Genomic DNA, 16,336 nt, shown 5'->3' with positions numbered 1-16,336 from the left:
CTTTATTTCTATTATTATTACATGGTAATATATAATAATTAAAATATATATATACATATATATATATATATTTTTTGAGATGGAGTCTTGCTCTGTTGCCCAGGCTGCAGTGCAGTGGCGCAATCTCGGCCACTGCAAGCTCCGCCGCCCGGGTTCACACCATTCTCCTGCCTCAACCTCCAGAATAGCTGGGACTACAGGTGCCCACTACCATGCCTGGCTAATTTTTTTGTATTTTTAGTAGAGATGGGGTTTCACCATGTTAGCCAGGCTGGTCTCGATCTCCTGACCTCATGATCTGCCTGCCTTGGCCTCCCAAAGTGCTGGGATTACAGGCGTGAGCCACCGTGCCCGGCCTATGTATTTTTTTTGAGACGGAGTCACTCTGTCACCCAGGCTGGAGTGCAGTGGTGTGATCTCAGCTCGCTGCAACCTCTACCTCCCAGGTTCAAGTGATTCTCCTGCCTCAGCCTCCCAAGTAGCTGGAACTACAGGCGCATGCCACCACACCCGGCTAATTTTTGTATTTTTTAGTAGAGATGGGGTTTCACCATATTGGACAGGCTGATCTCGAACTCCTGATTCGTGATCTGCCCGCCTCGCCTCCCAGAGTGCTGGGATTACAGGCATGAGCCACTGCGCCCAGCCTATATCATGAAATATACAACTCACCATAATGTAGAATCAGTGGGAGCCCTGCTTGTTTTCCTGCAGCTAGACAGTTCTATCTCTGGGTGATGGGAGACAGTGACAAATCAGGCATTTGATTCTAGATCCTTTGCATGTACTCAGTTATAATAGGGTTCACATTCCTGTGAGAATCTAATGCCGCCACTGATCTGACGGGACACAGAGCTCAGGTGGTAATGCAGGTGATGTGGAATGGCTGTAAATAGAATTGAAGCTTTGCTTGCTTGCCTGCTGCTTACCTCCTGCTGTGCGGCCCGGTTCCTAACAGGCCACGGGCTGGTAATGGTTCATGACTCGGGCTGGGGACCCCTGATGTAGGGTATGGGAGGTCAAGGTGTTCCTACTTTGTCTCGTGAGACTTTGTGCTTAATGGGTTAGTTACCTGTATAAACATCTTTTAGCGCTAACCAGTGAAATCATCCTTGTGACCAGCTCCCTAAAGCACTGCCTGTCCAGCAGCAAAGGTTGGATGTGGGGAATAAAACAGTGCTGGACTATGGTATTTCCTTAGGTTCTCCCTGGTATTGGTTATGATGGAATATGGGTACTTTTGCAGCTCTGGTACATGAGGGGACAGGTTGATTCATTCTGTTTACAGAGACCAAAGAAAACCAGAGGGACTTTCCCAGTTGGTGATATGGAGCAAGTGCCATCAACAGGCAGACTCGTGCAGATCACCGTGACAGAGGGATATGATTTGGTAAAGTTACTTTTGGAAATTTACAAAATCCTTAGTTTGGGAGTACCTGCAGGAGTAATGGAATTTTGCTTCATTCTTTACCTCCAAACCTCCTGGCTTTATATAGCAGTGGCATTCCGCCTCAGTGTTCCTTATTGTTAGTCTGTGATCTCCAAGTCACATTACTGTGTGTCTCAAATACTCGGCAATTTGAATACTAAATTTAATAGGATGAAAGAAACAGTGGTTTTAGTTTCCCTAGACAGCAGTTCACATACAATTTTTTCCCTTTCTCCTGAGAAGGATCTGAATTCTTCCAGAGTTTCCCTTGTGATTAATTCTATTTGATTAATTAAAACAACAACAACAACAATGTGATGTACTAAAAATTAGGAGTATAATGAAATGGGAAAATATTCAGTATATTAAGTTTAAAAAGATCATTTCAAAGAGAATGTAATTAATGAGCTCCACTTTGTTTTAAAATGCATATATAAAAATGTATCTCTGTGTGTGTGTATGGGTATACACGTGCACATCCATATATTCACAACAAAACACTAGAAAATATATTCTAAAATGTTAATAATGCTTACATGTTACAGTAAGATTGCAGGTAATTAATTTTCTTTCTTTTAAAAATGTTCCTCAGTATACTTCTATTATCAGGTGAAACACAATAAATGTTGTTTTCAAAACTCCAACATAACAGCACTTAAATGGAATGTTGCATTTAAGTAAAACTAGATTTGTTTAATTATTTTTCTACCTATTCCTTTTGTATTTGTGATGTTGCTTGTTAGGAAAAAATGAAAAATGCTATTTAGCCCAAATCAAAATGGGTTGCCAGATGTGTAGGAAAATTCTCTATTTAAATATAATTGTAAAGTGGTGTGTTTCTGCCAACAGAAAGGTTTTAAAGGAGATACTCCAGTTACCTTTATTCGGGCAGAATTCAATCAAGTGGTTCTGGGAGACTCTGCAAAAATTACTGTTTCTCCAGAAGGAAGTGCAAAATACAACTTCACTAGCAGTTTTGAGTTTAATCCTGAAGGAGGAATCACTTTAGATGACCTCGCTCACAAACCTGTGTTCTGTAAGTCCTTGTGGTTCTAAAAATCAATGTCCTGATTGCCTTCTTCCCTATCATGTTGGATGGGAAAAGCAGAACCAAAACATTCTTTTAAACATGTAACTAAAATCATGAGAAAGAAAGGGCACTTCCTTTGTTCCCAGAAGCAAGGCAGGAACTGAAACCTGGAAATCTTGAACAGCTGCTGTTGGTGTGTATGTGTTAGTGGAAGTGTGCAGGGAGAAGGCAGTACTCCAAAACCTAGGGGCTTGGGTTTTAATGCTCTCAGAAGGACAGAAAACCTTTGGCTGCTGTTGATGGGGGAATAGAGACTGAGATCACCTCCCCATCACAAGTTAAGATCTCAAAAAGTATGGACCAGGAAAAGAAAATCTGCTTAAGCATCTCTGTCTAGATCCTGGGTAGAGAAAAAAGTCTTCCCTAGGAATAATCATAGGCTTGTACTAACCATTAAAGAATATATATGTTTTTAAAACACAGGAGGAGCATTTTTATGATAGCAGTTGGCCACATTCTAAGCGATAAAGCAAGTCCTACCATAGATCAAAGGATCAATAGCATACAGACACCTTTTCTGCCAAAATGTAACAATCAACAAAATTAGAAATCAATAACAAAAAGATAGCCAAAATACTATTTGGAAATTTAAAAACATACTTATGAATAATTTATGGGACAAATAAAAAAGTCATAATAAAAATTGCAAAGCATTTGGAAGAGATCAACAGTAAAACACCAAATATCAGAATTCGTGGGATATAGTTAAAGTTGTACTTAGAGGTACATTTATAATCTTAAGCGCATTAATTAGAAATAAAAAGGATTAAAAGCAAAACTTTTGAGAAGATAGAATAGATGTACTTTTTCTATTCCTCCCACTGAATACAACTACAAACCCTGGACATTATATATAAAAATAAGAGACTCTGAAAGGTGGAGAGAAGGAAACTTGGGACCTGGGGAATGACACAGTGGTGAGTTCCTTGGGTTTTCTTTTTGCCTTATATATCCCATACTTCTTGCTGAAGAAGGTGGCAACCTGGAGACACCAATGGGCACAGACCAAAAAAAGAAAAAAGAAAGCAAGTCTGATAAAAAGTCTGCTCTGTTTAGCCAAAAGACTATGAAAGGGGCAGCCTAATAAGACAGAAAAGTTTTAGAGAGTAATTCCTTACTCCAGCTAAAAACCATAGGAAAAAAAACTGTAGCCCCCACCCTCAATCAAGCTGAGTGGAGAGCTTAGACTTCCACTCTCACAAAGCTCAAAAATGAGATTCTCCATTACCCTAGTGATGTCAGAGAAGACCAAGTAGGGAACCAGGACTTTTATCCCCTCTGGTAATGATTCCCCTTCCCACCCCTCATAATGTTAGTGGAGACCACAGGAATCTTGCACTTCTCTCCCAAACTGTCAGTAACAAGGTGCCCTTTTGCTTCCCACTGGAGTGGTATCAGAGGAGGCCTAGTTTAGAGTCAGAGCTTTCACCATCACCCAGGTGTAATGAGACCACACCCACTGTGGTATCAGTGGAAACCAAGTAAGGAATCAGGACTCCAATTCCCCTGCTCAACAGTAATGAGGAACTGCCCACATCAGGTGTCAGCGGAGGCTGAGTAGGGAACCTAGACTTCCACCCCCAACTTGGCAGTAATGAGGCAACATCTCCTTCCTTCTTCTGTTGGGGTGGTGTTGGAAAATGCCAGCTGAAAACAGAAGGTGTAAGTGAGATCCAGAGATTCATAACAACAGGAAAAGTCCAGGTTTCACCTGAAAGCCACAAGTCATTCCAAGAACTGGAAGATCTCAATTGAATTAAAAAAATGTAATGGGCCAGGCACAGTGGCTCAAGCCTGTAATCCCAGCACTTTGGGAGGCTGAGGTGGGTGGATCACAAGGTCAGGAGTTCAAGACCAGCCTGTCAACATGGTGAAACCCCATCTCTACTCAAAATACAAAAATTAGCTGGGGGTGTTGGAGCGTGCCTGTAGTCCCAGCTACTCAGGAGGCTGAGGCAGGAGAATCACTTAACCTGAGAGGTGGAGGTTGCAGTGAGCCAAGATCACACCACTGCGCTCCAGCCTGAGTGACAGAGCGAGACTCTGTCTCAAACAAACAAAAAACAGTGGCTGGGTGCAGTGGCTCATGCCTGTAATCCCAACACTTTGGGGCTGGGCGTGGTGGCTCACACACACCTGTAATCCCAGCACTTTGGAAGGCCAAGGCAGGCGGATCACAAGGTCAGGAGATCGAGACCATCCTGGCTAACACGGTGAAACCCTGTCTCAACTAAAAATACAAAAAATTAGCCGGGTATAGTCCCAGATACTTGGGAGGCTGAGGCAGGAGAATGGCATGAACCCAGGAGGTGGAGCTTGCAGTGAGCTGAGACTGCGCCACTACACTCCAGCCTGGGCGACACAGCGAGACTCCATCTCAAGAAAAAAAAAAAAAAAAATATATATATATATACACACACACACACACACACACACACACACACACACACACTAGCTGGGTGTGGTGGTGAGCACTTGTAGCCCTAGCTACTCCAGAGGCTGAGGTGGGAGGATCACTTGAGCCCTTGAGGCAGGGGTTGCAGTGAGCTGAGATCACACCACTGCATTCCAGCCCAGGTGACAAAGTGAGGCCTGGTCTTGAAAAACAAACAAACAAACTACCAAAATAAATACCAGCTGGATAAAATGTGGGTAAAAAATTAAATCGTGTAACTACCATAAGAAATCATGGAATTAAAATAATCGAGAGATGAAGCCTTTATAAGTATTTCACAACTGTAGAAACCACAGAAAAATAATATATATATATATTCATTAGCAACTGTAAAAGACAAGCTACAAACTGGATTACAATTTGCAATTCATTTCTAGACAGAAGGCAAATTTACCTTTAAAGAGCTCTTGCATATTAATAAGAGCAAGAATCTAATGGAAAAGTATACAAAACATATGAAAGGAATATGAAAAGTTCATGGAAAAGAAACTATAACTGGTCCTTAAATATATGGAAAAAATTTCAACCTGATTCTAATACAAAAAATAAAATTATGCTTAGATGCTATTTTCATCTGTCAGGTTACAAAGGTCACAGAGTTTGATAACATACCACATAGGTAAATATGTTATCAAACTCTATTATCCTTGCTGAAAACGCTGAAACTGAACCCAAGTAGGAAACACAGGAAATGAGAAACAAATTAAATGCTATGAGGAATAAAACGAGACAAATCTAGAACGTGTAACATTCTGTATAACTATTGGCCTGGTGTCTTCAACAAAAGAGAGAAATGTTTGAGAGAAGAAGTATGTGGAAAGGGGGGACTGGTCTAAATGAAAAGAAACATGACAACCAAATGCAACACGTGGTCTTTGAGTGGATTCTGGTTTGAACAGACCAGCTATAAAATAAATTTGGGGATAATTGGGAAATGTTAAATATCAACTGGACACTAGATGAATTAAGGAATTATTTAATGCTATTATCACACACTTGCCAAATGTGGTAAAGTGATTGTGGTTTTCTAGGAAAATATCTTACTTGGGATTTGTGTATTTTGGTATTTATGAGTAAAATGTCATGATGTCTGTAATTTATTTGAAAAGTACTTCAGCAAACAAAGAAAATATGATAAAAGTATTTGAGCAAACAAAGCTACATATGATGAAGCAAAAAAATTGTTAAATTTAGATTATGGTTATATGGATAGTTGTTACACTATTCTACTTTGTGTATTTGAAATTTTGAAATTGTTCTAACAAGTGTTAAGCACACAGAGTAATGCTGCAGTGAAAAACTTTGTACATACTCTGCGTGCTACAGGATTACTCCAAAATGTGTCAAGCCTTATGGTAGGCAATATAGGGGATCTAGAGCAATGTTTTCCTTTTTCTTTTTTCTTTTTCTTTTTTTTTGAGACAGAGTCTCGCTCTGTCGCCCAGGCTGGAGTGCAGTGGCCCAGTCTCTGCTCACTGCAAGCTCTGCCTCTCGGATTCACGCCATTCTCCTACCTCAGCCTCCTGAGTAGCCGGGACTACAGGCGCCCGCCACCATGCCTGGCTAATTTTGTTTTTGTATTTTTAGTAGAGACGGGGTTTCACCGTATTAGCCAGGATGGTCTCAATCTCCTGACCTCGTGATCCGCCTGCCTTGGCCTCCCAAAGTGCTGGGATTACAGGCTTGAGCCACCTCGCCCACCCTAGAGCAGTGTTTTTCAAACTTCAGATTGTGACTTTTTAGCCATTTGTAAGATCAATTGATGGGCATTATGACCAGTAATTTCTTCTATATGAAATAGAATAGAAAATAACTAAGGATTTTGACCTAGTAAAGATTAATATTATATGAAGCTTTGTTATATAATCATATGTATCAGTTACTTTTTTTTTCTTTTCTTTTTTTGAAACGGAGTTTCGCTCTTGTTGCCCAGGCTGGGTGCAATGGCTTGATCTCGGCTCACCACAACCTCCGCCTCCCAGGTTCAAGCGATTCTCCTGCCTCAGCCTCCCGAGTAGCTGGGATTACAGGCATGGGCCACTATGCCTGGCTAATTTTGTGTTTTTAGTAGAGACGGGATTTCTCCGTGTTTGTCAGGGTGGTCTCGAACTCCCAACCTCAGGTGATCTGCCCTCCTCGGCTTCCCAAAGTACTGGGATTACAGGCGTGAGCCACTGCGCCCAGCCTCAGTTACTTTTATACACATGCATGTACATGATTATGATCTAAAACCTATTTCTTATTATAACTTGCAGGCAAAATATTCAAAAGTGTCTGAAGTGGTCCGGTATTTTCCATCAGAAGTCACTGATGTTGATGCCTTCTTTACTTTCAAGTTAATTTTTTTTAACGTACATATCTTTGCCAATGCTTTGTGTGTTGCACCTTGGTTATCGGGTGGATGTTTTAAATGTCTCATTTTCTTTGTTTTGATTTTTCTAGTAACTGTGACTGAAGTTTTACCAAAGGAAAAGAAACAGAAAGAAGAGAAGACCTTAATTCTTGGTCAGGCGGTGGTGGACCTTCTTCCCTTACTGGAAGGTCAGATGTGTGCTTTGCCCAAAAGCAGAAATGGCAAAGCTCATAAAAACTTAGCCCCAGAGAGATATAGAAATTAGCCTCAATGAATTTGAGGCATTTGAGGGGTAAAGTGGGCACATTTATCTCTGCCTGCAGTCATCCCAACTTAACCCTTTCTTCTTTGGCTCAACTTGGGCTTCTTTTTGCAGGACAGAGTTCATTTCAAACAACAGTTCCATTGCACCCTGTGCAAGGCTCACCCTTAGAAACTCCTAGATCAAGTGCTAAGGTAATCAGAGTTTTAGCTCTCAACATTTCAGCCTGCCATTCAGTGTAACAATTCTGTCTGCTATTAAGGTTCAGTTCAGTTAAGTGTAATGCATTGGGCATTTTCTTCTCACAGCACACTTAGTGTTAGATTCTGGGAGACAAAGATAATAAGGCGGAGTCCTACTTTGAAAAGCCCACAATATACATATCATAGATTACAACCCAGTGTGGTTAAATGGTGAAGTGAGGCACATGGGCATAGAGCAGGTATCAGTTACTTTGTCCACGGGTAGAGGCAAGGAAGGCTTAACCATGGAAATAACTCTTGAGCTATGTCCTGATGGATCAAATAGTATATGAAAGCACCTCATATACTTTAGGGCATGGTAGCATGCCTCTCACTGAAAATTTCTGATCCAACAGTTCTAGCCCAGACCCCTTTCTGGAATTCTAGAATATCAGACTTTATAAGCACCTACTGTATATCTCTATAATGTTATCTCATAGGCACCTAAAACTCAACATTCCAAAACGGAACTCAGTATCTTCCCTGAAACCTACTCTTCCTTTTATCTTAGTTTTTTGACTAGTGGCATCACCCATCCATGAAATCATGGAACATAGAACCTAAATTATGTCTATGACTGTTCCCTCAGACCCTAACTACTGCCAATCCTCAAATCTGCCTTTCACCAAATTCTGCCTTTTCCATCTTCTAAGTGTCTTTAGGTTTTCTTTTTGGCTTCATTCCTACTCTTTATTGCCTTATTATCTCTCACTTGGATAGTTACAAATAGCCTTGTACCTACCTTTACCTCCCTCCAGTTCAACCTCCCCATGGCTTGCACAATGATTTAAAAGTGAATCTGATCTTATCTCTTCCCCTACTTAGTACTGTGTAGTTCATGGATTCACCCGCTGCTTACAAGTTAAGGTCCAGATTGCTTAGCAGGGATACAGCATCCTTTATAATGGAAGCCTCCCCCTTCAACCTCATCTCTCATTACTCCTTTCCTTATATTAATACTTCAAGTTCCAGAATCCTGAATTACTTACATATACCTAAATGGAAGATACCATACTGTTCCAATCCCTCTTTACATAGACTGTTTTTGCCCCCTAAGACCAGCCAAGTGCAGTAGTGAGACACGGGAAAGAATAGAACAAAGAATTTGATCTGTAACTGACTGCGAACAGTCAGTTGAAATAACTCACTACCTTTGGACCAGCCCACAAAAACTGTTCTTATCCAGAATGGTTTTTTCTTTCCTTCCTCTGCTAATCCAGGTTGTAAATGCCTATTTATCCTATAAATGTCAACCCAGCCAAATAATTATTCACTCCCTCCTTGGTTTCCTTGACTGCAGCATTTTGTACAGGTCTCTAGTATAGATTTCGCATAAATCTTGGCACTATGACATGAGTTCTATGTTGAAAGGAACTATGTCTTCTTTGTCTTTATATCCCTAGTGATGGAGCAGAGTGCCTAGCATTCGATACACATTCTTTTTTTTGAGATGGAGTTTTGCTCTTGTTGCCCAGCCTGGAGTGCAATGGTATGATCTCGGCTCACTGCAACCTCCACTTCCTGGGTTCAAGCGATTCTCCTGCCTCAGCCTACCGAGTACCTGGGATTACAGGCACCCACCACTCTGCCCGATTAATTTTTATGTATATTCTCTTTTAGTAGAGATGGGGTTTCACCATGTTGGCCAGGCTGGTCTCAAACTGCTGACCTCAGGTAATATGCCTGCCCTGGCCTCCCAAAGTGCTGGGATTACAGGCAAGAGCCTACCTTGCCCAGCCTCAATACACATTTAAAACCTACTTTGTATGTATCCTGAGTGAAAATGTCAGAGGTATACACATATATGTCTATACCTATTTATGTGGAATATATACATATCTATCAGAAAAAAATATTTTCTTATTACAAAGCATTACATTTAAATTACAAAAATAGGCCGGGTGCGGTGGTTCATGCCTGTAATCCCAGGACTTTGGGAGGCCGAGCGGGCGAATCACGAGGTCAGGAGTTCAAGACCAGCCTGGCCAATATGTTGAAACCCCGTCTCTACTAAAAATACAAAGATTAGCTGAGCATGGTGGTGTGCGCCTGTACTCCCAGCTGCTCAGGAGGCTGAGGCAGAAGAATCACCTGAACCCAGGAGGCGGGGTTACAGTGAGCCGAAATCGTGCCACTGTATTCCAGCCTGGACATCAGAGCGAGACTCTGTCTCAAATTTAATTGAATTTAATTTAAAAATTACAATAATAATAATAAAATATAGACTAGCAAAAAAGCACCCAATCTCACTTACTCATGTGCAACTTCTGTCGACTTTTTTTTTTTTTTTTTGAGATGGAGTTTTACTCTTGTTGACCAGGCTAGAGTGCAATGGCACGATCTCAGCTCACTGCCTCCCTGGGTTCAAGCAATTCTCTTGCCTCAGCCTCCCCAGCAGCTGGGACTATAAGCGTGCACCACCACGCCTGGCTAATTTTGGTATTTTTAGTAGAGATGGGTTTTCACTGTGTTGGCCAGGCTGGTCTTGAACCCCTGATCTCAGGTGATCCACCTGCCTTAGCTCCCAAAGTGCTGGGATTGCAGGAGTGAGCCACCATGCCTGGCCAACATTTCAATAGACTCTTACAATTCCTGTTTTATATGTATTTATAGATATACTTTACCTCAATATGGTAGAGTGGGCAGGGAACAGTTTAGGAATAAGATTCTCTTCTTGGCTCTATCTCCAACTCACGGGACCTAGAGAACATGATTTCAACTTATGGAAATAATTAAGCTTTACCTTCTTGCTTATCTTGTACAGTAATATGAGATTCAAATGAGGTAATGCAAAAAAGGAAGATCTCTGGCAATTTTCAAAATGTTGCATGATTTTATTCTTTTACAGCAGTGCAGTCTTGAAGTTAAAGTATTAGTGGCAGAGCCTTTACTGACCACAGCCCAGATCTCAGGGGGCAATCTACTAAAGGTCACGTTGGAGGCTGCTTACTCTGTGCCTGAATCCTTCATTCCAACAGGTCCTGGGCAGAACTACATGGTCGGTCTGCAAGTTCCATCACTTGGAGAGGTAAAACCCTACTGCCAGATGTTTATAGAGATTCAAACATGTCTGTACTCATATGGTCATCTCTTCCTCACCTCTAAGATTTCATTCAAAACATTGTACTGCTAATAGCTGAGATTTATTTTAGGCTTGAAAAATACAGTTTATCTCTATTTTATATACAGATTTTAATGTTTATGATTTACATATTTATTATATATTGTGCATTAAATATAATTTATATAAATGTATGGTAGAAAATATGTAAGACATTTAAAATGGCCAATTTTGGTGTATTTCTATACAGATTATTTTTGTGTGTACATTTTGCAGATTTTGTGCAATGTGCTTTGTTAAACAAAACTTTCTCTTAATTCCAGATTATTTTCTTAGGCCACATTTCCAGGTATAGGAATGATTGGATATGGAGTTTCTTAGGCTCTTGATGGAGATTTCTAAATTGCTTGCTAAAAGGCTTCTATTCAGTTAACACTTTCACTTGTCTTATTTCCAGGGCCGTGTATGTGAATCACCCACTAAAGTTGTGTAGCAACTCTTCAGTTTGCTGAGGACTTAGGAGGTTCCTGGGATATGGGACTTTCAGTACCACAACTGGGACAGTCCTAGGCAAATGAGATGGCTGATCACCCTTCCAGGGAACAACTCACATAGCTATATGAGGCAGATCTGTGCATTGCCCTCTCTCCAACTTTGGGATTGTATTGAAAATTTTTTCTTTGTTTTTGCTAATTTTGATAATTGAAAGTGCCTTTTATTTTTTTTTCTTCTGGAGGTCTTAGTATTTTTCTTACTGATTTTTAAAATTCTGGCTGGGGTGTGGTGGCTCACACCTCTAATCCCAGCACTTTGGGAGGCTGAGACAGGTAGATCACCTGAGGTTAGGAGTTCGAGACCAGCCTGGCCAACATGGTGAAACCCTGTCTCTGCTAAAAATACAAAAAATTAGCCAGGTATGGTGGTGGGTGCCTGTAATCCCAGCTACTGGGGAGGCTGAGGCAGGAGAATCACTTAAACCAGGAGGCAGAGGTTGCAGTGAACCAAGATCGCGCCAAGATTGCACTCCAGCCTAGGCAACAAGAGTGAAATGCTGTCTCAAAAAAAACAAAAAAAAAATTCATATGTAGAGAAAAATAATGTTTTCTTTCGAGTTTGTCAATTTATAGTTTATCATGTTTATTTCTGGTTTATTATTTATTTTTAATTTGGGTCATTGCTTTGGTATACAAAAGTTTTTTAATTAGTTAAATTTTTTTCTTTTAGGTTTCTTGCATCATTTTAAACTTGAAAACGGCTCCTTTATTCTGATATTTGATGAAAGGTTGCCCTTCCAGGTTCTAGATTTTTTTTTTTTTGCTTTGTTTTTGGAGATGGAGATGGAGTCTCGCTCTGTCACCCAGGCTAGAGTGCAGTGGCATGATCTCGGCTCACTCCACCCTCTGCTTTCCGGGTTCAAGCAATTCTCCAGCCTCCTGAGTAGCTGGAACTACAGGTGCCTGCTACCATGCCCAGCTAATTTTTTGTATTTTAGTAGAGACGGGGTTTCACCGTCTTGGCCACGCTGGTCTCGAACTCCTGACCTCGGGTCATCTGCATGCCTCAGCCTCCCAAAGTGCTGGGATTACAGGCATGAGCCACCACGCCCAGGTCCTAGTTTTATGCAGCAGCCTTAGTTCCAGCTTCCTGTCCTGCCTGGGCACAGGGCCATGCTTGCTTCTGTATAGTAGTGTCTGGGTCTGACATTTCCTAGGTTGGCACAGCATCAGCTCATGAGCTTATACCTTGGGTATTGAGTTGCTGCTGCTGCTGCCAGTTCTGGCACTTTTAGACTTTCTTTTCTTTTTTTTTTTTTTTGAGACGGAATCTCACTCTGTTGCCCAGGCTGGAGTACAGTGACATGATCTCAGCTCACTGCAACCTCTGCCTCCTGGGTTCAAGCGATTCTCCTGGCCTCAGCTTCCTGAGTAGCTGGGACTAGAGGCACCCACCACCATGCCCAGCTAATTTTTGTATTTTTAGTAGAGACGGGGTTTCACCATATTGGCCAGCCTGGTCTCAAACTCCTGACCTTGTGATCCGCCCGCCTTGGCCTCCCAAAGTGCTGGGATTATAGGCATGAGCCACTGTGCCCAGCCTAGACTTTCATTTACTTCTTTTGACCTTGGCTATGTGATAAAATATAACTTTTTGTTGTTGTTGCTGTTCTACTTTATCTAGTTTGTTGTGTGTTTGTTGCTGATAAAGGATCTGTTGTACTTTAGTTTGCTATAGTGTTGGAAATAGAACTTTCTTTTAATTTAAGGGCCATTTGGTTTTCTTTTCCAGTAAACTTCTTGTTCCTGTCCTTTGTCTATCTATATATCTCTCTGTCTATCTATTAATAAGAGACACGGTCTCACTTCATCACCTAGGCTGGAGTGCAGTGGCACAATCATAGATTACAGTAACCTTGAACTTCTGGACTCAAGCAATCCTCTCACCTCAGCCTCCTACGTAGTTGGGTTTACAGGTGCATGCCATTGCATCTGGCTAATTTTTAATTTTTTTTTTGTAGATGTAGGGGTCTCGCTATGTTGCCCAGGCTGGTTTCGAACTCCTGGCTTCAAGTGATCCTCCTGGCTCTATCTCCCAAAGTGTTGGGATTATAGGCATTAAGCCACCTTGCCTGGCTGATACCTCATTGTTTTAATGTGCACTTTACTGATTATTAATGAAATGTAGCATGTTTTTATTTAAATGTTGGATGTTCTAATTTCCCCTTCTATAGATTGCCTACTTACATATTTTACCAATTTTCTACTGCAAGTATTCTTTGGATAAGTTATAAGACATGAAAATGCCTATATTTTTAGCCCCTTGCCAGATTTTAGTTTGTTTTCTAAAGGATACTTTTTAAACAGGTATAAACACAACTCTCGTATAAAATAAATAACACAAAAGTTGGTCCAAGATTTTATTTAACTTATTAGTGAGGGAATCAGTAAAATGTGACAATGAGTTCAAAGGAGTATATAGGCATCAGGAATGCTGAAATGAATTTGCCGATAATTCAAAACTTGTCATTAGCTTCAGGGAAATAATCAGTTACATTGCCACTGGACAAACTGTATCTGCATATTTATGAACCAGAATAATTTGCATTATTATCAAATGTCTATAAGTTACAGAGTTGCAAAGACAATGAAAGGCACAGGCCGCTCTCTAGAATCAGATTAATCATAGTGGGGTATGTTTGACAACACTCAGCATTCCATTGAAAAGACTTGATTAATCTTCTTGTCCATTTCAAAGTCCTTTACAAACTTTCCTGACGTATGGTATTTATTTCTGTAGAAGGACTATCCCATTTTATTTAAGAATGGAACTCTGAAGCTTGGAGGGGAAAGAGAACCTGTTCCCCGGCCCAAAAAGTGGCCAATTGCCAACATTCTGGCTCCAGGAGCTAATAACATTCCTGATGCATTCATTGTTGGTGGTCCCTATGAAGAAGAAGAAGGAGAACTCAACCATCCTGAGGTGAGAACCTGATATACGGGTTTTTGTGATAAACTTAGTGTACTGACAGATGAGAAAACATTTTGTGAATTACTCTGATTTATATACATTTGTCACCTGTCAAAATAATTACATGCCAAAATAAAACACGTATCTAATTCTGATTCGGATATCTTCTGACTTCTTAAGTCCAGAAAACAAAATAATTTATATCACATATACTCTTTATTTTATTTTAAATTTATTGACTTATGAATAGGTAATTATCAGTTACTGTCAAAATTAAAAATGAAGATCTATGCAGTGAAAGTGTCCCTCTAGTCATGTCTCTTCCTTCTAATTCCTCCCCATTTCATTACCCTAGTAGTGATGGCAGCAGTAGCCAGTCTGGAGCAGCTCCTGCCATGATGCTGGCTGCAGTGGGGGAGTCCTGGCTGGGCCTACACGCTCCATGGAGCTGGCAGGAGCTGGGAACAAGTGGGAGCCCTTCCCTCCCATGTGCAGCTGCAGCTGCCCAGCCACAGCTGCATACCCAGGCATCACTGCACTCTCGGAATCTGGGAAGCCCTCCTGCCCCCACGGGCTTGGAAGTGCCTGCTCCTGATGCCTGGCCTCTGCTTACTCCTGGTGCCTGCTCCAATTTCAGAGCAAAGTTGTGGCCGAGCCCGGTGCTGTCACAACCTGGCCAGGTGTGCATGTACTCAGGGCAGTGCTGACAAACCAACCCTCTGCCATCTTGATCCCCCTCCAGACTTTGGGCACCCATGAGCATGGGAGAAAGTCCAAGGGGCCACTGAGGGCAGCTTGGCATGGGCCTGCAGGCACCCCTCAGCATGAACAGCCAGGGCACTGTGGATGGCAGCAGGAGGCAGACAGGTTCCTGGGCGAAAAGGGGCAGGTCCCCAGTGAAACCCCACCTTCAGGCCAGGGACTGCCTTAGGTCTGGGGGCCAGGCTGCTAGTTCCCATGGACCGGGATGAGAACTTAAGGTACTTTTCTGGCCCCACCCATGGCCTCCCATGGATCAATCAGCATCCACTTCCTCCCCTCTGAAGCCCATAAAAACCCAGGACTCAACCAGACTCAGGCAAAGGATGGGATGACCTGCCTGTGGAGAGAAGCTACCCACTGTCGGTCTCCTCTCTGCTGAGAGCTGAACACTCGTCAGGACGTCCCGCCTGTGGAGAGGAGCTACCCACTGTGGGTCTCCCCTCTCCTGAGAGCTGGACACTTGTCAGGACTACCTGCCTGCAGAGAGGAGCTACCACTACTCAGTGAGTCTCCTCTGAGTTGTTCTGTTGCTCAGTAAAGCACCTCTTTGCCTTACTCACCCTCCACTTGTCTGTGTACCTCATTCTTCCTGGATGCAAAACAAGAACTCAGGACCTGCGGAATGGTGGGGCTGAAAGAGCTGTAACACAAACAGGGCTGAAACATGTCCCTTGCTCATCACATTGTGGGTGACAAAAAGGGGAGAAGAGAGAAGAGTTGTGGTCCTTTGGGAAGCCCAGACCTAGGAGCTCCCTGAGCCAGGGCTGTGACACCAGGGGTTCTTCAGTTTCTGGTGTCTCCAAGCTTCTGAGCACCACCACATTCCCTGGTGCCAGCCATGGAAGCTGCTTGCAGTATGCCTGGTTCAGCCGCAGCCTCACAGGGAGCTGCCACCTGTGGTGGTGCCTGGAGCTTCTGGCTCTGCTGCAGCCAGCATGCCTGGCTGTGCACAATGGCCAGACCCCATGATCGCTTACTCACACACCCCTCAATGCTCCATGCCTGGCTCACCCTTGGCAGGCGTGGGATCCTGGCCAGTATGCAAGCCTAGCATAGCCTGCCAGGCCAAGTGAGTGAAACGAGCCTACCAGGCCCAACCAAAATTTGGGCAAAGGTGCCACCAGCCACAGAGGTTTTCTGCTGGAAAAGCAACAGACCAAGGATTCTGTGACAGTCATCACCTTTGTTACAGTTTCTTGTGTTTCCTTCCAGATACT

At 42.3% G+C, this 16,336-nt stretch overlaps 1 protein-coding gene across 6 annotated transcripts in view; it reads left to right on the top strand.

Moving 5' to 3' along the window:
- CFAP70 (cilia and flagella associated protein 70) overlaps nt 1–16,336 on the top strand; it is a 110,816-nt gene that overhangs the window by 3,144 nt on the left and 91,336 nt on the right. For 3 of the 6 annotated variants that reach the window (XM_021943372.2, XM_021943373.2, XM_021943371.2), the window contains exons 2-7: nt 1,289–1,390; nt 2,279–2,465; nt 7,417–7,515; nt 7,704–7,783; nt 10,680–10,859; nt 14,187–14,369. In XM_021943372.2, the coding sequence (XP_021799064.1) occupies nt 1,328–1,390; nt 2,279–2,465; nt 7,417–7,515; nt 7,704–7,783; nt 10,680–10,859; nt 14,187–14,369 (792 nt within the window). In that variant the 5' untranslated portion in view covers nt 1,289–1,327. Of the gene's footprint in view, nt 1–1,288; nt 1,391–2,278; nt 2,466–7,416; nt 7,784–10,679; nt 10,860–14,186; nt 14,370–16,336 lie in introns of those variants that run through there. The other 3 variants (XM_021943374.2, XM_021943375.2, XM_021943376.2) reach the window with 3 other exon arrangements.

The sequence above is a fragment of the Papio anubis genome, chromosome 11, assembly GCF_008728515.1.
Source record: "Papio anubis isolate 15944 chromosome 11, Panubis1.0, whole genome shotgun sequence".
Classification (NCBI taxonomy): domain Eukaryota; kingdom Metazoa; phylum Chordata; class Mammalia; order Primates; family Cercopithecidae; genus Papio; species Papio anubis.
This window is presented reverse-complemented; position numbering and strand designations above follow the sequence as displayed.